At 39.0% G+C, this 22416-nt stretch overlaps 2 protein-coding genes across 9 annotated transcripts in view; both read right to left on the bottom strand.

The window, feature by feature from the left end:
* Nucleotides 1-1739: 1739 nt before the first annotated feature.
* On the bottom strand, nucleotides 1740-9464 carry FDX2 (ferredoxin 2). Its single transcript, XM_026688906.2, has 5 exons — nucleotides 9295-9464; nucleotides 7628-7667; nucleotides 6368-6474; nucleotides 5336-5423; nucleotides 1740-2499 (listed from the first exon to the last, which is right to left on the bottom strand). The coding sequence occupies exons 1-5, from the start codon at nucleotides 9413-9415 to the stop codon at nucleotides 2343-2345; spliced, it is 513 nt and encodes a 170-aa protein (XP_026544691.1). The 5' UTR covers nucleotides 9416-9464; the 3' UTR covers nucleotides 1740-2342.
* A 4060-nt stretch (nucleotides 9465-13524) lies between these two features.
* RAVER1 (ribonucleoprotein, PTB binding 1) overlaps nucleotides 13525-22416 on the bottom strand; it is a 28514-nt gene continuing 19622 nt past the window's right edge. For 5 of the 8 annotated variants that reach the window (XM_026688904.2, XM_087956921.1, XM_087956920.1 and 2 more), the window contains 7 exons: nucleotides 21440-21699; nucleotides 20877-20970; nucleotides 16350-16492; nucleotides 16085-16156; nucleotides 15407-15532; nucleotides 15193-15276; nucleotides 13525-15087 (listed from right to left, as the gene is read on the bottom strand). In XM_026688904.2, the coding sequence (XP_026544689.2) occupies nucleotides 14941-15087; nucleotides 15193-15276; nucleotides 15407-15532; nucleotides 16085-16156; nucleotides 16350-16492; nucleotides 20877-20970; nucleotides 21440-21699 (926 nt within the window). In that variant the 3' untranslated portion in view covers nucleotides 13525-14940. The remainder of the gene's footprint in view (nucleotides 15088-15192; nucleotides 15277-15406; nucleotides 15533-16084; nucleotides 16157-16349; nucleotides 16493-20876; nucleotides 20971-21439; nucleotides 21700-22416) is intronic. The other 3 variants (XM_026688905.2, XM_087956924.1, XM_087956922.1) reach the window with 1 other exon arrangement.

Genomic DNA, 22416 nt, shown 5'->3' on the forward strand with positions numbered 1-22416 from the left:
TGATGACATGATCTCAGGAACACTGCAACTGTCATAAATGTGAATCGGTTCCCAAACATTTGATTTCTACTTATGTTCCCATGGGGATACTGCAATGCTTGGGTGAAAAACAGTCATAAGATACTTTCCAGTGATGTTGTAACTTCAAATGGTCACTAAATGAACTGCTGTAAGTCGAGGACTACCTGTAGTAAGATTAGGAAACATGTATCCTCTATTTAATTCCAACCAATCTTAATCTGCACGGATACTGTTCAAAGATTATGAGTGTTGTAATCAACCTTTGGAGAAGTACAAATTGCTCAAACCAATTTAACAGTATAAAATGTATCTGAATAACAGATTAAGCTTCTCCCAACTACTTGTTAAATAAATAAAAGCAAATCCATCATTTATACTAATGCTGAGTGGGAAGAAACTATGTTCACTCCATTGAAAGTATCTAGACAATGATAGTACAAAGATATTATCTACATACAAAAACTGTTTTTTTTCCTGAAAACATGTGCTTTTTCCCTAAAAACAGAATAGCATGTTAGGAATATAAGTCACCTAACAGGTATTTGGGTTAGAAATATATAAGCCAGGATAGACATTTTATAAAGTACTATGTCTTTAAGAGATTGCAAAAACTGCAATTGGGTGTGGTTTTTCAAACGGCCATAAGATGGAGCCAGAAACCTGGGTTGTCTTAGTCTTAGTCTCAGAAGAGAGTGTGTCTGAGTGAGTATCTCTGTTTCCTTCTGTTGGAAAGTATTGCCATTCCTCCATTTTTCCTAATTGACTGCTATTTCTGGATTTAATGTAAGTCTTACTGAACTGTTTTTTGACACTGGACTTTGATATTTGGATTATCCCTGGATTGAAAAACTGACTGATTTACCTGTGAATGACTTTTGGACTGCTTATCTTGAACTTTGCTTAAACTTTCTGGAAGTAAAAACCTACATTTACTGTACAGTGTATCTGTGTGCTGTATGTGTATTATTCAAACACTACTCTCAAATACGTCTCCCTGTATGCGCTCATTCTCCTAACAGGGAATTACCTCAACATAGCATACTGTATATCCTGTAACTATGTAGATGACACTACTCTGATAGCTGAAAATGTAAATGATCTACAAACTCTATTAAGTCTAATAAGTCACAGAGCAAAGGGAAAAAATGGCACTAAAATTAAATGTAAATAAAACCAAACCAATGGCAATAGGATACAACAGCCAGCCTTATAACTGACAGTTAAGATACTGAAGTGATAGAGAGCTTCTACCTTTTACAATCAACCATCAACAGTAAAGGAACAAGCTGCAGATTAACTTTTACAGAACAGCCACGAAGGCCTTGGAAAAACTATTCAGATCCTATGATGTGTCTACACCTACAAAGCTCAGAATATCACAGTATATGGTATTTCCTGTGAAAGTCTATATGGGAAGTGAAAGTTGAACTTTGAAGAAGTAGGATAGAAAGAATATTGACTCTTTTGAACTTTGGTATTGGAAAAGTGTACAGAAATATGCTTCAGGGCTGTGTCACACTTCTAAGTGGCTGTGCAATTACAAGAACGACAGATATAACTATTTAAAGGTATTACAGGTAAGATGCTACAGTTGTGCTCCTGAACTCTTCAAAGCACCTTTGGAAGCTGAATCTAAAATGCTGCCCAGTCCCTGCGCCACATGCACACATCATTCCAAATATATTTGTTCATGTGTATGGAGAATGAATTCAAAAACATTAGCAGAAGTCTCATCTTTACTGGAAGAAGCCTTTTTTGTTCTGTTTTGTTTGTTTTTGTTATACAGATAACCAAATATCCAATATCCTGTTTGATGGTTAAATGCAGACAAGTGCCAGTATAGATTAAAACAATGCTGGCAGAATAAGAGAAAACAAATATGCTGTAAAGTATATAGAGAATGTGCTTATGGGAATTACATTTTTTCCTTCTTCATGCAATTAACAATACATGAAACTTTGCATTCTTCTGCTAAACACAGTGGCTGCTGTGTGAGAACATCTTGCCTCTCCAGGATAGGAGGAAAGAACGGCATGGAATTACCCTTCTCCCAGCACCCCACTGTCCCATGGATGAGGCTAAACTTAATCCAGCTTTGAAGAAGTTTGACTATCTCAAACTAATGAGATAGTCGCCAAATGCTTGAGTCTCACTCATTTCACTCAGTTCCTTCCATAGCCCCATCTTCTTATTCTCCGAGCCATTTCCTCCTTTTTTCTTTTCTTTAAATGTTTCCAGCTTTGGCCACAACCCTGCTGTGCTCTCTTTAGCCTTTATCATCTTAACAATGAAGACAGATCAAGTCTTGGAGTCTGTAGTTCTCAATGAGGTTTGGGGACATGCCCATCCACATAAAAGTTCCTAGTGATTTTGGGAAGGGTGAACTCTGCTCCTTCCAGGTCTTTACTAAGGATAATTTGGCAGCCCAGTCGAGAGTTCTCCTGAAGCAGCGGAGCCATATCCAACATATCCTCCTCCCTAGGTGGAGAAGAATGTCAGGAATTATTTATAATAGCAATTAGCATCCTGACTTTGCACTTACAACATTCATGGGAGATAACTACTTTAAAACCTGAAAAAGAAAGATGAAAAAGAAAAGCAAGAAGATCGAAATATTAACAATATAAAAGCATGCTTTGTCAAGATTTTAGAAATGGTTTGTCACTGACTGTTTCCTAGGTCTGAGAGAGGCTGGCTTGTGCCTTAATTGGGACTAGAACTCATGATCTCCCAGTTTCTAGTCTGGTGTCTTAGCCACTATACCAAGCTGACTTTCTCTGTATAAATATATACAGGTTTTAAATACTTATTCCAATTCATACAGCATTATAGACTTTACAAATGCTTTTTTGTCTTTTGTAATTGTTTTTTTTTAAATTTCCTTATACAACAAACTTTTTTTTAGTACATTCAGCAACTTTTGGTGCTGCATCAACCAAACAAAAGATAAATTATATATAAATATACCAAAGTACAAAACAAAGTATATCCGAATTTGTATATCATGTTGCATGGGACCATTCTATGTAACTGTTCAGGATTTCAGCTAAAGAGCGTTGACTATAAATTTAGCAGTTCTGCTGGTCACGTGTGTACTAGTTCCCAGAAGGAAATATGACAAGCTGTTGTGAGGTCTCAAAAGGCTGTTCTGTTAAATTAAGATTCTAAATATCAGGCCTATGCTGAGATGTATATATTTGGCAATCAAGCAATGTGTGCTCTCTCCTGTATCTGGAGCTCCACCTGCTTAACTTCTATCATAATATCCCCACGCAATAGAGATATACAGCACGTTCAGAAAGTATTCAGATCCCCTTCCCTTTTGCCAATTTGGTTATGCTGCTGCTTGATTCTACAGTGGTTGAAATTCATTTTTTTCCTCATTAATCTATACTCAGTACCTCATAATGACAAAGTGAAAACAAAAATTTTAAATGTTTGTAAATTTATTAAAAAGAAAAAACTGAAATATCCCATTGGCCTAAGTATTCAGACCCTTCACTCAGTACTCTGTTGAAGCACCTTTGGCAGCAATTACAGCCTTGTCTTTTTGGGTATGACGTGACAAGCTTCGCACACCTGGGTTGGGGGATTTTCTGCCATTCTTCCTTGCAAATCCCCTCAAGTTCAGTCAGGTTGGATGGTGACTGTCAGTGGACAGCCCTTTTCAGATCTCTCCAGAGATGTTCAATAGGTTTCAGATCAGGGCTCTGGCTCGGCCGCTAAGACATTCACAGAGTGGTCTCTAAGCCACTCCTGTGTTGTCTTGGCTTAGGATCACTGTCATGCTGGCAAGTAAACCTTCAGCAAAATACTTGTACTTTGCTCCATTCAGCTTTCCCTCAACCCTGACCAGTCTCCCAATCCCTGCTACTGAAACCCCCACAGCATGATGTTGCCACCACCATGCTTCACTGTTGGGATGATACTGGGTAGGTAATGACTGGTGCCGGGTTACATCCAGACATAACATTTAGAATTGAGGCCAAACAGGTCAATCTTGATTTCATCAGACCAGAGAATCTTGTTCTTCACAGTCTGAGAGTCCTTCAGGTGCTTTTTTTTTTTTTTTTTGCAAACTCCAAGCAGGCTTTCATGTGTTTTGCACTGAGGAGAAGCTTCCATCTAGCCACTCTGCCATAAAACCCAGATCGATGGAGGGCTGTCCCATCTCCACATAGAATCTCTGGAGCTCAGTCAGAGTGACCATTGGGTTCTTGGTCACTTCTCTTACTTATGCCCTTCTCCCCGGTTACTCAGTTTGAATCCTGGTTGTGCTAAACTTCTTCGATTTGAGAATTATGGAGGCCACTGTGCTCTTAGGAATGTTCAGTGCAGCAGAAATTTTATTGTAGCCTTTTATTTGTGCCTTGCAATAATCCTTTCTCTGAGCTCTGCAGGCAGTTTCTTTGACCTCGTGGCTTTTGCTCTGCTATAGTAAATTTCTTCTGCCTTCTATAGAGAGATGTGTACCTTTCCAAATCATGTCCAATCAATTTAATTTACCACAGGTCAATTCCATTCAAGGTGTAGAAACATGTCAGCAAAGATCAAGAGAAATGGGAGGCACCTGAGCTAAATTTCAAGTGTTGTTGCCAAGGGTCTGAATACTTATGCCAATGTAATATTTCAGGTTTTTTGTTTTTAATAAAACTTGTGTTTTCACTTTGTCATTATGGCATATTGAGGGTAGATTAAGAAAATGATTTTCAATAACTGTAGAATCAGGCTGCAGCAAAACAAAATTGACAAAAGTAAAGGGAGTCTGAATACTTTCCAAATGCATTTTATATATTATAATATCAAACTGACTCAGCACACAAACTCTCCAGGGGAATTACTTTTGGTAAAGTTTCAACACAGACTAGAAATTATTCGTGTAATTGATGATAATTTTTCAATCTTGAATGTGTTATGCACTTAAATATTCAAATTGTCCTTCATTACAGGGAAAAAGCAACCAAGAAAAAGAACAGGCCCTTCCTTGCTATGTATACTACATATGTGTAGTACTATTAGTATATACAGTAAGTATCCCCCCCATATTGCTTCACTTTTAGTGCTGGCTTTTACTATTATTCAAGTCAGAAGCAGACAGAAAAACTAGAGGTGTCATAGGTCTTTCCAAAATAAAAACAATGGATGCCTCCTCCAAAATTATTCATCCCAAAAGAGCCAGAACATACCCAGTCAATTTGCTCCAAAGGGCTTGAGAAAAGCATCTGTATAAAGCTAAAATCAGGAAAGGTTAGCCTAGTGACAGTCTAACGGTCAGCCACAGCCTCTATAAGAATAAAGCCAAAGTAACACTTACCGTTCATCAGGTTTGGGAAGCTTATCCACAAAATCATCGCTTACATAAACATGACAGGTGGAGCAAGCTAAGGAGGCTTCACAAGCACCTGGGAAAGTAAAACATAGATGGGTTCAGTCCAGCTTCCCTGATCTCCAGTGATTCTTCTGCCAAGCAGCAGCATAACAGAAAACCATTGTGTGAATTTAAATCTGTGTCATCCTTTGAGTTTTTTTTCCCCAGGCAAATCTTCCTAACCCTTTTCTTCCTGGAGAGGAAAAAGGTGTTTTGTTTTTTTTTAAATAAAGGGAGAAGTTAGTTACTAGTGCTAGATTACATAAAGAAGCAGCATTGTTTCTAGGCTATCATTAAATGTTGGAATCTATACAATTCCTGTTGGCAAGCTGAAGGCACCTAGCAACAGGTAAACAAAAAACCAGAAAATTAGGAACATGGGGGAACGGGATGGTGTTACTAATTTTTACTGTCTCTGTACAGTAATTGTTGTACTAGTAATTGTTCATACAAGAGGAAATCTTTTTGCTGCAGAGTTTAACATATTTTTCTGTGAGACATCTTTTAAAGTTACAATCTGTGATAGGACAGCTTTAATTTTTAATCTTTAAAATTGAGTGTTATTTAGAAAGTTTGCTTCTATGCTGTTATAAGGCTATAATTGTAGAACTTTCAATTTGGAAGCAGTATACTAAATACTAAGTGCAAAAAACTTATAGGGCAAGACCCAAAAATACATGGTTGCCTAGGGAACCAAGAAGAAGTAGAGCCCATCTCTTCACTTTGTTGATGGTTATTTTATAGGCTGCTCAGCTTTGTGTTTTTTCTACTTTATATTGTATATTTTATTTGGTTCATTTATATTAATGTAAGCCACTTATGAGATGGGCAGGTATGTAAACCAAATAAATAATTGTATTCATATCCTGCTTGTGTGGGTTTCCCAGAGCATGTGACCCAATGTTGGAAACAGAATGCTGGCCTAAATTGATCTTTGCTCTGATCCAGGAGAGCATTATATAGATATTCATGACATACCTTCTAGTTCAATGCCATTTCTCTGAGCCAAATGCAGCACATCATCCCCAACTTTGCCTTGCACTGGGATTTTTTGCCCACAACGATCTATGAACACTACATTGACTCTGAGACAGAAGAAACAATATGGAAATGCTCTCAGTTCAGGGCCATCCAGTATATATCATACGCTCAAATGCTACAAGAACAACTGAATGTTTTCTGGAAATTTGTTTTTATGTAGAATTGCAAGCAAACATCCTCGTTCTTGCCTGTCCTCGTTCACCCTGTGCTGGATGAGAATTTTGAGTGCTACTATGCTAACACATATGGGGAAGACAGGAAGAAGATTGATCTAATATCTGATACAGATTTTTAATCTGAAGTAAAAGACACAAATGATAAAAGTTCTTTGAGAGACATACTAAGAATAGTTACTTTTAACTCTAGCATGAATCACCGCCTGGATCAATCTACCATGAAAGCAAATACTTTAACCATAATTTTCATCCTAGGTTGATTTAGGTTAGTATGTGATTTTATAAAGCCAAGTTAAAGCCCCTAATTTAAATAAATCTTCCTAGAGAAAACAAAGCACAGGCTTCGCTATAGGGTCAAATTGGGCTACCTCATTACAAAAATGCCTTTTCTGAAGGAAAACTGCACTGCTAGCTTAACCTTAGAACATTCAAAGGACATTAATTTGTGAAGATATTGGAGGCAAGCAGAGTTCTGGGAAAGCAATTAAAAATAAGTCCCTAGATAGAAAGAAACTATGTTATAGAAAGCCTTTGTTCATTCAAAACCCAAAATGTAGTCTTGACTCATTACCTGTGTAGTTACACCTTAATGGACTCATTGATTTCACTAGGCACATGATGTGTTGTACCGATGTATTAAACCTAGATATTATACAATGTGTTATATCTAATTGCAATATTCAATCACATGTATATTCTCATTTGCATAATTCAATAATGAGGGACTGTAACCCTCAAGCCTATTTTTGCTGCCACTTTTATGCTTCAGTGCATGCTTTGTTTTATGCTTCAATGTAATGTGTTCTGGTCTCTACTCCAAATATACCCCTAAAATATTCTACTACAGTTTAAACTTTTCTGAACTTAGTTTCCACATCAGCCAGACTAGGGAGATCTATTCAAAGTTATTTTTGTACTTTAAAACCAAGCACAATGTCAAGAAATTGGAGTAGCAACAAAATGTGCCTGCTTTAGTTGAACCACTTATAGTTTCATGCATCTACAACATCTTAATACTCACACTTCTGCTTTGCAGCTCTTATCTTCAGTTTGAAAAGCCACTGGAAAAACAGTAACAAAATGCCATTGTTAATTCAGAAAGCACAAATCCTTTCAGGAATTTTGCCCAGCCAGATTTCGGTACTACATGCTAGACTCACCTCTTTATCACCCTCTAAGTCAAGTATTAAAGGCTTTATTAGAAACAGATATGGTGTTTACTATTTGCATTATTTTGTGTATCCCATGGCATAAAATAGTAAGTCTTAGCTTTATTTGACAAAATTTTGCAACATACAATAGAGAAAGGGATAGGACAATTAGATCTCCAGCGGAATGAAATCCTTTTTAGACAATCATCACTGCATTTGAATGTTGGTTTTAGGGCTGTTCATGCGAGATCACAGTGCTTCTTAACACAGAACTGGATCATTGAAGACGTTCACTATTTCATTTTTAGTACTAAATCTGTATTATCATGGTCTCTTCAATAAATCAGTTTTCAGAAATATTCATCTTCCCAACTAACAACAGTCCAACATGATAAAAATGACAGTAGAAATGGATTCAATAAATACTAAGAAATGCTTCTATAAACCAGAAAGAACACAAACAGCTGTAAAAAACTACTCTATAAAAAAACAGACAACTTGGAAATGGGGAAGCAGTACAAATTCCTAGGAGCAATATGCAGGATCCAGACAGCATATGTAAGTTAAATGTTTGAGAGATGTCCTCATCTAGCACCCAAAATAATAGTGACTGCATGGTATATATACCCTCCTTTAAAAGCCATATTATGCTAGGATAAAATGAGATTTAGTGTTCAATATGCAAACATATTTTCTTATGTGACTACTCAAATATTTCAGCAATGTATTTGTTAGTCTCCAATGTACTTAAAAACTGGTGTAATCTGTATAGAACATACATTAGGGTTGGAAGGGATTTTGGATCTTCTAGTCCAATCCTCTGCTTAAGTAGGAGACCCTATGATTCCAGACAAATGACTGTCCAATCTTTTCTTGAAAATCTACATTAATGGAGCACCCACAACTTCCGGAGGCAAACCATTCCACTGCTTAATTGTTCTGTCAGTAAATTTCTCGTTAGTTGTAGGTTGGATCTCTCTTTAATGAACTTCCACCCAATATTCCTTGTCCTGTCCTTGGGTGCTTTGGAGAATATATTGAGAATATTCGATGACTGGATGGAGTATATTGCAGAATATTGGAGAAGGAGACTCAAACTCAAAATCTCAAAAAAGCTACAGAGACTTATTAATGACCTTGAACTACTGTAATTTTTTTTAATCCTAAAGTACCCCACAGAATCACAATAACGAGCAAAGAGGGAGAATAATAATGGTGCAGATTATCTCGGAAGCAATCAAGGGAATGGGGGGGAAGATGGGAAATGATATAGATTAACAGCTGTCTACATTGTCGAACGGAAGAAGGTAAAGCAAATCATAGTCAAATGGAGACAACAAACATTTGGAAGGGAAGGCTGGGGCGGGGAAAAAGGAAAGGATTATCGCGTTCCCCTTTTCGATTCGTTGGGAATCCAAATCCGTTCAAAACACAAAACGAGAAAAGGAACGGCTGGCGGAGAAACCGCTTCCCTCCCTCCCTCCCTCTATACTTTAAGGCCAGAGAAAAATGCTCCCAGCTGCAGCCGCCATCCCACCTGTAGTATGAAAGCCCCGAAACTGAAATCGGCCGGCAGTTCCCAGAAGCAACTGGAGGCGACGCCACCCCAAACCCAGGGTCACACTCACGCCACCACCGGCAGCCCAGGAGGCCGCCATTGCACGATCCACGTGACTGCATGGCCGGGTCAGAGGTCGGTTGCTAGGAAGTCAAAACGCAGAGGGAGGAGCAAAGAAGGCCCGTATTCCCTTGGAAGGGAATCTGTTCCGGCAACAGGTTTAATGGAGTCACCGAATTAATTTTCTGAGATTATATACCATAAACTGATCACAAGTTAGGCTTACACAATACACCGAACTTCTCATCCGCCTTCCAGATCAGGAACACCACCATCCTCCAAAATTAGCTAATATATAATATATTGCATTCTTGTTGTATGCAGATGATATATAAATGTATATTGGACTTAGAGAAGTCCTGAACCCTCTGTTTAGTTATTGATCTGAAAAAACTTTTGAAATCAACTATAGTAAAACTAAGATCATGATATTTGCAAAAAGACTTAAATTGCATGCCTGGAAGATGAACGGCCAGAACATTGAACATGTTGATTTTTCTTAAGAATATTTTTGTGTGCGTGCAGTCAAATCCCTCCTTTTAAAGCAATGAGATATTTACCGTATAGTGTATAATTGTCCCCAAACTCCAAAGTGCATTTTTAGCATGCTGCAATGCATTTTCCACAGGACTGATTAAAAAAAAAGTCCATGAGCTGAAATTATGCCCCTGTAGACAAGGGGCTATCAAAACTACTGCTTGTCATACTGTACTGTATCTTCTATAAGAACTCATGGACCCACTTTATAACACCTCACCTGATAAAATAGCTGGGGAATACTGATTTTTTTAAATGTACAATTGATGTTTTCAGATCAATACAAGGTATTTTCTCCGAATGTGGCTACATTTTGTTACTGTCTGCAAAATTAGATACTGACTACCCACTGATAATCCACCACTAATTGTAATATGTCTTTTTTCCTATTGTTTTTATATTTTATTTTTAATGCTGGTCTGTGACTGTAATGTTATCTAAATACCAGCAGAGATCTAAGTGGCAATACAAATCTTTAATCTGGCTACTATGATATATATTTTGAATATACTTTTAACATATTTGTGTGAATGGAGAGATCCTGAAATAAAAATTATCTACTACAATATGACCACTAAATTTTTTGAGTTGGAAGCATGGAGTATGGATGGACATGATTTGCAGGTTGTCCCTAAGAGTGATATAATGGAGTGGGTTTGAGTTTGTGTCTTCAGGCCCATATTTACAAAATAGATAATTGAAAAAGTCATTGTTTGTTAGTCGTCTAGATCAGGGTCCCCAACCGCCGGTCCGCGGACCGGTACCGGGCGGAACAAGCCTTACCGGGCCGCTGGTTGCTGGCGCCGCCATCTTTTTGGTAAAAAGCAATTTTTCGTCAAAAAGATGGCGGTGCCAGCGCTTCGGTGAGCTTTTCCGGTAGAAAGCCATTTCTACCCGAAAAGCTCACTGGGCGCTAGCGCCGCCATTTTTTTGATGAAAAATAAACGCCCCGTGACATCACCGGAAGTGATTTTTCATAAAAAAATGGCGGCGCCCAGCTGACGCTGAACCGGGCGCGGCGCAGCTGACGCCGGAACCGGGCATGGCGTCAAAAGGTTGGGGATCCCTGGTCTAGATTGTTGTATGAATCCATTATGTGTTTTTCTTCCCAGCTTGTCTATCAACTGATTAATAGAGATGTTTTTGGAAAATGAAGGAGCATCAGTTTGGAGACCCATCTGGCTGAAATAATGGCTGTGAAATGGAAACTGCAGGGAAAGCGATGTGAGAAAAATTGAAATGGCCCTAGCAGTCGGGGTTTTGAAAATTCTGTTCCATGTTGTAAAAAGGAAAGTACCTGTTAACTGTAGTTTTACAATACTTGCTTTTCCTTCATCATAATCATATCATAAATTCTATCACGTTTTCTATCAATATTTTTTGGAAGAAAAAAGTAGTTGGAATTATTGGTTTGGGATAATCCACATGTGTGTAGGATACTCTTTCAATAGCCAAGATGCTAACTGCATTGAGATGGCAAATGTATCAGGCTAGGCCCAAGAACATTCCACCCAAGTTCAATACTATATTTGCTCATATATAACAGATTCTTACCAGAGCAAACCCTTACCACCTCAGCTTAATGGATTTATCCTGGGGGATTTCAGGGAGTGACTATCTGAATTTGTTATGTTTCCTATTCATCTCTGGGCTGTGTTGCTTCTTCTCTTATCCCCCTTTCTGGAATGTGTCCCTTCATTCCTGGAAAACTGTTTGCCTTGTTGTTTTTCATACCAGCTCCCCTTTCATCGTCCTCATCTCTCAGAAAATGGGACCTTACTAGAAAAGTAGGCAGTAGCAGGAGGTATCATTAGACTATGGATTTTCACAAATTATGGTCAGTACAACCAAACAGAGCAACCCAGGTCACTCTGGCTGCTCAAGACCAGATTTTCTGGAACATAGCAAACAGCAAGGATGGCAAACGGGTGGGAAGGGCAGCCAGGATTTCAGTGAGAAAAGTAGCATGAATAACAGGGCAATCTTGGAGAATAAAAAAAAAAGTTGACCTCTGGAATTCAGAAATAATGTAACTAGTTCAAATTCCTCCCACCAGTATGAGAGCTCAGCTTGAGAATTATATTTAAATCATTAGTATACTAAAAAAAATTAAACTTCATCGTTAATAATTTGGGATTTAGAATCAGGAGATAGTGAAGAGTTGAAGAAACAAAAAAATCCTCCCCCAAAAATGAAGTGATTACTGACAAAACAAGTTTTTGTTAAAGCTACAATTCTATTTCATTGGTAACTGGTTGATGTAAAATTACAGGTTATTCAGCATTAGAGGAAAAAAGAGATATCTGTCCCTTTTTTTCTGAGGAGAGTGGGCGGTAAGAATAAAAAATTGTGAATCAATAGAAACTTTGCTGAAATTTTGCAGTATCTGTTAGGTGTGTGGTGCTATCAGTTGAACAAAATGACATGTATGGAAACTACACTTTATTTTAAGAGGACAAGAAAAGTCAGGCATGGCTGGAAACTCAAGCAATAGAATTCATCCAAGGCATTGTCACTAGGATTTCTGCTAAGTAGAGGGCAAAAAAGTCAGAAGTATCTGATAAGGAGCTCTAGCTCACAAGCTCTTATGCCTTATAATAAAATTCATTTGCTGGAAAAGGTGCTACGAGAGTCCTGTTTATTTTCCTACAGTAGATTATTAACAACTTTCCTCTTACAAAGTTTACATAGGAGGGAAGTGGTATCTGACAACATACTTTCTGGAATATATTCAATTCATTGCAGGAAAGAAATGACAAGGTATCTTGCTTCCTGCAGCTTAAGTCTTTTTTTCAGAAATACTTTCTTACCTAAACAGAGAAATAGAATGACCTCATTCAGCCAAAAAAATTAGTGGGAAAGGGAGTGACCTCCAACTTCCTGCCAGTTTCCTTGTGGGAAGGTGACAGTGAGCATTGGAAATCTTGGTTCCTTCCTCCCTCATTTTCTTTCTTCCCTTGTTCTTCCTTCCTTCCCTTTGTCCTTCCCTGCAGGCACATAAGTGGCTGCTGGGGGCGGGCGGGGGGGGAGAACAAGGGATTGAGCGAGTAGCCAGGGAAATGTTGGGTAATGCTGAAAACGGGAGTCATGTAGCTAGAGCAGTGCAGCAACCTGACAGTACTGAAGCAACTACAATTCCCCCAAATGTCATTGCCTTGCGAGAAAGAGGTCCTGCCATTCTGTGAAGTTAACTCATTTGAGATACCTTGGTTGGAATTGTTTTGCTCTATGATGCAACATTTCACCCAGTTGAAGGTTACAGACATGAGAGTTTTATTAATATATGGATTAACTCAAAAGATACCCCAACAACAGAAATACTACTGTTATTGTTAAGAATTATGAAATTCCATCCACCAGGCAACTTGCAAAGGAAACAAAAGACCTCCTCCAGTAATATTTAATATTCTTTTCAGCCTCTGGGCTGAAAAAAGGTCACCAATTCCCTTTTGATTTGTGTGTGTATGTGTACAAAAAGTTGACACTACTCATATGGATTTTTCACATAAGGCAGCCATTCTAGATCCAGATACATATATGGAACACAAGTATCTTTCAACCAAGCATTAGTTTGTAGCACATTCTCAATGAATAATGCAACAGATGGTGAAGTTTGATATAAATATAGCTTTACTTTAAGGAAGTTGGTATCCAGCTGTTGGTGGATTTGAAATCCAGCAACAAATACAGCAAACCAGCCAGTATATATAGTAGAAATATTGTAACATGTTTATGAAACAGAAATAGTTCATTATATCAAAGCAGAACTCTAAATCCCTTGGGGAGAAGGCCATAGACTCCCACTCTCTCAAAATGAACCCTATTGGTCTCCTCTGAGAATGGACAATATTGCCTATCCTGAATCTAAACTGGCTTAAGGAATGAACTCTTCTTTGTTAACAATTTAAACCTGGATCTTGCCCAAACCACTCTGGTTGGAGGTGGTTGTGCTTTCTATCTATCCTCCCTTAACACAGCATAAAGATTCCAATTATCAATTCAGTAGTTGGCTAGTTCTGCCCAACTGCAGGCACCATATAAAAGGTGGATTCTATCGAAAAGTCAGATGTGTCACTAAGGAGTGTAACTGCAAGAAAACAAGTCACTCTAGAAAGCAATGCACCCAAAGATTGTCCCAGCCACTAAAGTTTGGTTTAAAAGATATCAGATCACAGTATTAGCATGAAGACAATGGTCAAAATAGAAAAAAACACACTCAGAAGAAAATGGTTTGTATCGCAAAAAGAAATTGGTCTAGACTAAAAACTACTACACCTAAAAAGACAGAAACTTTTTAAAAAAGCATTATTCAAGATGACTTTGATGTAACTCCAAGATCCAATGTTTCTAAACTATTATTAGAAAGAAGCAACTAAAAGCCCAGAATTTTTTTAAAAAAAGAAATTTACAAATATTTACAAAAGCAAAATAGATGTATACTTTAAAAAGAAACCAATGAAAAAAAGCTTGTAGAGAAAGTGAAGACTCAGTTCAACCTGAATACTCTAGGAGTGTGATTGTGATAATCTGCAGTTATTTGGAACTCTGTTTCCCAGTGGACACAAAGCATCACCACCACCTTCCTCATCACCATTCACTCCACTGTACTATGAAACATCTAGAAGGACATATGCCTTTGTTAGGAGTCTTAAGGCAGGAACTTGTATCTCTCTAGAAGGCATGGCTCTTACAGGAAGAAGACTCCAATCTGAATTGCAGAGGAAGGAACAGTAGGAAAAACCCAATTTGTTGATTTTGGTCCAGCTGACTAAGAGCTTGGCAAAGCTTCTCATGATTGTCACATAGCTTCACCTGGGAAAAAACAGTGCTCTTTGGGAGCAAACATCCAAGTCCCATCTTCAATGTCCACAACAAGACTGCAGCTGGTCTTAGAAGCATAAAGGTATGGGGTTTTTTTTTTACACACAAGCATTTTAAAAAACACTAAAATAAACAGTAAAAATATTTTTACAAACAATGTACACATTGGGGCTAGGGAGGATAACAGTGTTTCAACTAAGAAATGGATTAAAATATCCTCTTTCGCTTTAAATAGGAGTCTGCGTAGTGCCCTCCCAGGCCCTGAGAATGCTGGCCAATATAACTGCCTTCTGGACTAGGCTCTGGAGAGGGTAGCAGATGAGAAAAGGCTCGCTTCTGGCCTCCAATGGGAGTCTGCAAAAGAAGGACAAACAAAGTAAGGGAGGAGAGAAGCAGGGAAATGACACATTCAGGACAATCTCCAAGTTTCAGAATTTCTTTTAGATTGAATCATTTCACCTTTGCGTAGCTACTGTGGGGTGGGCTAGTTGGTCCTAATCCAAGGATATTGTCTCCTGTGCCCATTGGTGGCATCCCAATAGCCTGAAAGATAAGGAAAGGTCCTAATGTTTTGAAGTAACCTTGGAGCAATGTGCAAACAACTGCAATATTGAAAGCTATCCAAAGTTAATTGGTACATGAACTTCAAATTACTTTAATGATAAAAAATTACTTTGTTCAGGTGGCTTTGTCTAAGTCCAGCTTGAAGGCCACTTGTGAAATATGAGGTTGGAGACCCTGCATAGAATGGGGGCAATGGAGTTCCTAGATGGTTTTGCTCAAACCCAGGAGATGAAACCTGAAAGAGAAATTGGATCGTTTTAGGTGCTTGCACGCAAACTCTCATATTTCAATATTTAAGAATTGTGCAAGTGTAAACTTTTCATTGACTAAAATCAGAAACAGACACTCAGAGTCTGGATTTTATGCCATAATTTTTATTGTTCAACTATGAAATCTACATGTCATATTACAAAAGATCAAAAAGTGGGACCTTCTTGTCATCTGCTGTGTTCCTGATCAATACTTTTCCAGTATACTCCTTACACTTTCCTTCTCACCCATTCCTTGCTCTTTCTCCATTTTAGCTAATAATGGCTTCCTCTTAAATATTTCCTAAAATATATAATTATGCATATGTTGGTGATAGATCTATGCACATCCCTGGCCAATACTGATGCTATTTTTCCCTCATATATATAATAATGCCATTTGGCTGCACAAGGAAAAGGGGTAATGGATTGAATATCAAAAATAGAAGGACCAGGTAAGAAATTGGCAGCTTCTTGGGAGCTCACTAAAATCTGGTCCATTTTAACTAGTGGACAGTTTTTATTCAATTAATGTTTACCTTTTGCTTCTTATGTGCAAATACCCCTAGCTGGGATGCTGTCTCTCGGGGATATATTCGTGATACCAAGTCCTTTTGAAATGAGAAAGAATAGAACTTTTAAAAAAATATATTGCTACTACTAAAGACAAATATGGCCCTGAAACATTCACCTAATATTTTATATACTCACCAATGAAAAGCAAAAACCTATGCATGCCTACATGTCTTCCACCAGTTTTCCAACTCAGATAAACCCAAATAAATAATCACAACTAATACTCACAGGCTGATAGTCAAATGCAGAATTATCTTCTGATTGACTAGATGAGGGCAGGAGAAGATCAGACATGGATGCCTGTTGCATTCTGGGATTGGAAGCATTGCCGAGTACACCAGTCTTTGGGCTGAATGTTTTATTAGTTCCACCTGCAAGGAAAGTGAATATGTAGTAATGAGACTACAATTCCTTTAGATTAAATGCAGGACCACATGGGAGAATATCTAATATGTAAGGAAAGCACAGATTTTCCATGCTAGGAGTAGCCATAATTTCTCTTTGTATTATCATTTCACCTTTGAACCTCCTATATTTGTAGCAGACTGAACTATGACACAAGCATGGGATCACAGGAAAGTTCTCCTGAGTGTTAGACTAAAGAAACAACTAGTCTAGCATTCTGCTTCCACAGCAGTCAACCAGATACCAACAGAGAGCCCACAAGCAGAAATTGAATAGTGCCTTTTCATTTATTTTCCCCAGCAGTAGTAATGAGATGTCTATTACTTAAGAGTAGCCTTTGATATATGCAACCATGAACAATCTATCTGATCTTCTTTGAAAGTTACCCAACATCTCTGCTTCTTTGGGAATGAATTCTACATGCTGAATATTTGTTAATCAGAATCGGTAATCAGATTAATAAAAGAAGTAAAATATTGACACAGAAACAAAATTGTATCTGTATGTACTTTCAAGAATGTGAGCATGCATCTTCTGGTAAAGCAACTTATCTTGTTTTCATATGTTAACAAGATTTATGTATTTTGATGCTTATTCTGCTAATAACACCGATCCCTGTGTAAACATTTAAACGCATATTTGAATCTGTTATTAGTTTACATAATCCATCTTTGTTCATGCCAGATAGTCTTTTGAACATAGTCGACTAATGATGAATGATTATCTACTATTATAATTACATTAAAATATGCAGTTGTTTCAAGACCACTTGCATTATATGGATATTAAAGTCCCACATACATATGAATTTTTATTGAATCGCCTATCCAGTATTGTTGTGTATAAGATATCAAAAAGTACTAGTGTTATATATTTGAATGGCTCCGTTCTAATATTCTACTGAATCAACTTTCTTTTAGTATCAGCTGTCTGCCCAAACATTACCTCTTGTTTTCTCTTCCATAGATTACCGTATTTGCCGGCGTATAAGACGACTTTTTTGCCCTGAAAAAGATGCCTCCAATTGGGGGGGTTCCCGTGAAGCCGAAAGGAGCAGCCAGCCTTCTCCCAGCTCCCAAGGAAGCGAGGCTCGCACCGCCCGAGCTCCGCTGTGGTATCCGGCTGGGGCTGTCAGGAGTTGTTACCGCTGGCGCGGCTCCGCTGCGGCTCCAGTCCCGCGTTGCCTCGGGAAGGGAAAGGCAAAACCAGGAGCCGCTGCTGCCATTGCAAAGCGCCGCCGCGGCTCTTCCTTTTTGCCTTTCCCTTCCCGAGGCAACGCGGGACTGGAGCATGCGGAGCCGCGCCAGCGTAACAACTCCTGACAGCCCCAGCCGGATACCTCAGCGGAGCCCGGCGGTGCAGCCTCGTTTCCTTGGGAGCTGGGAGAAGGCTGGCTGCTCCTTTCAGCTTCACGGGATTCGCTTCCACGGTAAACAAAAGTGCCTCAAAAAAAAAAAAAAAGTGCAAAAGTGGAAGGCGTGCGGAAGAGGGGCGAGTATATAACAAACTATATTTTGAGTGGAAATGTTGGGGGTCGTCTTATACGCCGGGTCGTCTTATACGCCGGCATATACGGTAAATATGCTGGCCACTCTATCCATTCCTCCTAGGAATTAGCTTCAAGATCTCTTATCATATTGGTAGTTTTCCCCAAACCCAGTCCAATTACTCCAACCCTCTTGGTCAAGGGTGTCAACCTTGATTTCATTGAGGGCCACATCAGGGTTGTGTTTGACCCTGGAGGGCCATGGGTTGTGACCAGGATGGGCGTGGCCAGCTCAATGTCACTCATCGAGGCTCTGTTTTGGCTGTGACAGCCTCCTGCTGACCTCTGCCATAGAAAAAGGAGCTCAGGAGGGCCGCACAGCCTCCCCAAGCTCCATTTTCACTGGCAGAGAGTTGCAGGAAACCGTCACAGCCCAAAACAGAGCCCAGGAGGGCTTCCTTTTCGCTGGCAGAGGCACCACAGGCCAGTCCTTTGCTATTTCTAGGGTGGGCTTGCGGGCCAGATTTAAGCACCCTGCGGGCCATATTTATCCTCTGAGCCTTGAGTTTGACACCCCTGCTCTTGGTGGATTTGATGCCCAGAACTGGACACAGTACTCCAAGAGCAGGGAACACCAGAGATTATAATGGAACTATTTACCTCATGATCTAGATCCGTGATGGTGAACCTATGGTACGCTTGCCACAGGTGGCATGAAGAACCATTTGTGCTGGCACGCGAGCCGCAGGCAAATTTACCTCACTGCGCATGCGTGCACCTCACTGCTGATTTTCGGCTGGTTTGAGGCCTTTTTTGGCCTCCAAGAGGCTTGAAAAAAGCCTCTGCAGACTTTGCAGGCTGAAAAATAGGCCCGTTTCGTCCTTCCTGTAATACCGGAAGTGACAAAACAGGCCTATTATTTGGCCTGCAAAGGCTTTTTTCAAGTCTCTGGGAGGCCAAAAAAGGCCTCAAACCAGCCAAAAATCAGCAGTGAGGCACAGTGCAGGTAAGGAACGGTGGGGGTGGGTGGCGGCGGAGGGGATTGCGCGTGCATGCGCAGGGGGCATGAGAGGGCATGCATTGCCTTCTGAGTGCTGGCACGTGAGTGCACACACAATTTTTGGCACAGAAGCCCAAAAGGTTAGCCACCATTGATCTAGATATAATGTTTCTATTAAGGCAGCCTCAGATCGCACTGACCTTTAGCTAATGCATTACTGGTAGTTCTTGACTTATGACTGATCACTTAGTGACTGTCCAAAGTTACAACAGACCCTCCAAAAGCTATTTATGAACCAGTGTCAAAGTTCCAATCTCCAGCACCACCCCAGTAACATGATCACATTTTGGACACTCAGCAACCAGCCTGCATTTATTGGCATTTGCAACATCCAATTGGCATGATTTATGACCACAATTTCCAGGCTCAGTTACAGTTGTAAACTGAGAACTGCTTGTATATTACTATTGCTGATGTTCAGCTGGTGATTTACTTGTTGTTCTCATGCACACTGCCATCAGTCCAGGTCTCCTCAACCCTGTATTAAGCATTTGATTTTTCCCTACCCAAATGAAAGGTATCTTACTGCAGCAGGCCTTCTACTTATGGTATTTGTCCCAATCTTCAAGCTCATTACATCAATGTAATTTTAGATTGCATCTTTTTTCTTTACAGCAAATAGTCCTCAACTTACAACCATTCATTTAGTGACCATTCAAAGTTACAGCACTGAAAAAAGAGACTTACGACCATTTTTCACACTTACAATCTTTGTGGTATCCTCATGGCCAAGTGGTCAAAATTCAGATGCTTGGCAACTGGTTTATACTTACGACAGTTGCAGTGTCCTGGGGCCATACAATTCCCTTTTGCAACCTTCTGGCAAGCAAAGTCAATGGCGAAGTCAAGACTCACTTAACAACCATGTTATTAACAACTGCAGTGATTCACTTAACAAATGTGGCAAGAGAGGTCATAAAATGGGGCAAAACTCACTTAACAAATGTCTCACTTAGCAACATAAATTTTGGGCTTAATTGTGGTCATAAGTTGAGGACTATCTGTACATGGTGTGGCAGTAAAAACTCTTATGTCACTACAGCACCCCAAAGCATGAAATGGGAGCCTAACCAGGGGACATAGAACAAATGGGTTTCTGAGAAAGATGGTTTGAAATCTCCACCCTGTGGACCCTGAAATCCTGCTCAGTGGTATATTCATTTCTTGCCTAGCTTTATCATATGGGAGTCCATGCAATTAATTCAATATTTTAGGTAATCGTGGTATCACAATGTTTGTCAATCCCTACTTTAAAGTCTAAACCAATTTCTTCCTAGCTTTAAAACATCTGCACATCTGATTAATTTAGCAATCCAAATAAAATATGTACCTATTTGCTAAAGAACTTCTGAATTATGCTATGATCCCAATTTCTGAAATACCGTTCTTGAAGTCATTCTTGAGCATAAAAATATTTAGTTTTTAATCATTTATATTGTTTAACATTGTTTAATGTAGGGGAGGGTAAGCCATTCAGAGTCAGTTGATGACCAGAGTGACATATAAATCTAGTAAAACAAGTAAACTAAGTAAGTTTTATAAACCCAAACTTAGCAAAGAAAGCTAGGATGCCCGGATGGGAGTATGACAGCTAAGGAATAAGCAGAAAAACAAAGAATAAATGCGTAAACCCCTGTTGAAAATATTATTCCAGAACAGTCTTTTCCCACTTGCCCTCCTTCAAAAATTGGGAACTGCAACATCCAAAGTTCCCACCTGTTTTTTTAAATATTGGCCAAACATGATTTTAATTGAGGAGCAAATATTTTCTCTTGTGTTTCCCGCCTTGCCAATTGCTGCTTACCTCCAACCTTACTTCTAGGGAGAAGGCTGTGCAGATTTAGATATGGATTGAGTGGAATCTTGAAGTCTTTCGGTGGCTCTCCTAGGAGAGAAACCTGAAAGGAAAACTGCAATAGTCATCTGGACTGCTGAATGTAGTATACTCCAATTAAGACAAGTCACTTAAGTTTGGCCCTTGGTTTAATTACCTAAGTCACAACACATAAAATCTCCAAATTCTTAGTAATTAAACAAAACAAACAAAAAACAAAAAAACCCTAGGGAGTTATCTTTAATTTCAGCTCTAAATTATTCCATGAAAGCAGTTATTTTGCATTCACTCAGATTTTAATTCCAAGTATAACAATAAAAACAAAACAAAAAAATCCTTAAAATAGACCTGCAAGGAAAGGGGAGCATTAGCCAGTCACCAGGCAAAGAGTTCTGTCACAAAAAATAAGAATTTCTTCTCTGTCTTACTTCTAAATGACTGCAGTAAATGATAAAATTATGCCATTGAATAAATGCTCAGATTTTCACTAATATAGACAGATGCTGAATATGAAACTTGATGGCCCTACTTACATTAGTTAACTGAGGACCCTGAGGACTATTGTCTGATCTGTTATCAGAAGGTTTCTGAAGCCCACTGATCATAGATCCCAAAATGGAGGTAGTGAGACCCTGTAGGCCAGGTGAAGTAAGCTGAGGTGCCTGGGTTCCCATCGCAGCATTCTCCCTCTCCATTGCCAGTGGTCCCAAGAAAGATGGCACGGACAAGTTTGCAGAAGGCAAGATAGTAGATTTCACAGATCCTGGGGAAACATCGGCTGGCAAAGAACCACCTGGGAAAACATGAATCCAGTAAAGAGTATATTTCAAATGACAGCTATGAAAATTAGATAGTAGGGCTAACACACCTATCTATTTACTGAACAAATGATCATCATCGGATGGGGAGCATTTTAAGGAGCATTTAATAGCAAACCTTGATATCTTCCAGTCTTAATAAATCTCTTTAGAAATAGGCGCTCCACAGGTTATTCATGAATTCCTTGGCAGCTTGCCAATACAAATATATAATAGTAAAACCTCAGTTTTACATCTCCACAAATAAAAGTATATTTCTAGTCAGATTCTATTCACCAATTCATAATCTATTCATAATCTACTTTAAGGCTAGAAAAGTCACGTAAATTTTTGTTTGTATTCATAGCTATTCACTGGACTCAGCACAATACTCTTTTTCAGACAGTTGAAAGACAGAAAAGGCAGGAATTTACAGAACTATAGCATCCTATAGAACTCCCCACCAATAGAACTTTCACCAAGTTTCTGAGAAGAGCAGCAAAAACTGTACTGAAATTGAGGGCAAAACCGAAACAAAAATATCAATTTCCATCTGAAGGACAACCTACCACTGTCTGTCTATTCAACTCAAATAAGTCACCTTTCAATTAAGCAAGTGAAAAGTTAATTGAGAAAACGAACCATTCCAACAGCTTGCTATGAGACTGCAAGAATCTTCTGCAATCTGTATCTTTGTTTATCAAGAATCCAAG

Source organism: Notechis scutatus, chromosome 2, assembly GCF_049901735.1.
Source record: "Notechis scutatus isolate UNSWTSFEM ecotype Mainland chromosome 2, rNotScu1.2, whole genome shotgun sequence".
Lineage (NCBI taxonomy): Eukaryota > Metazoa > Chordata > Lepidosauria > Squamata > Elapidae > Notechis > Notechis scutatus.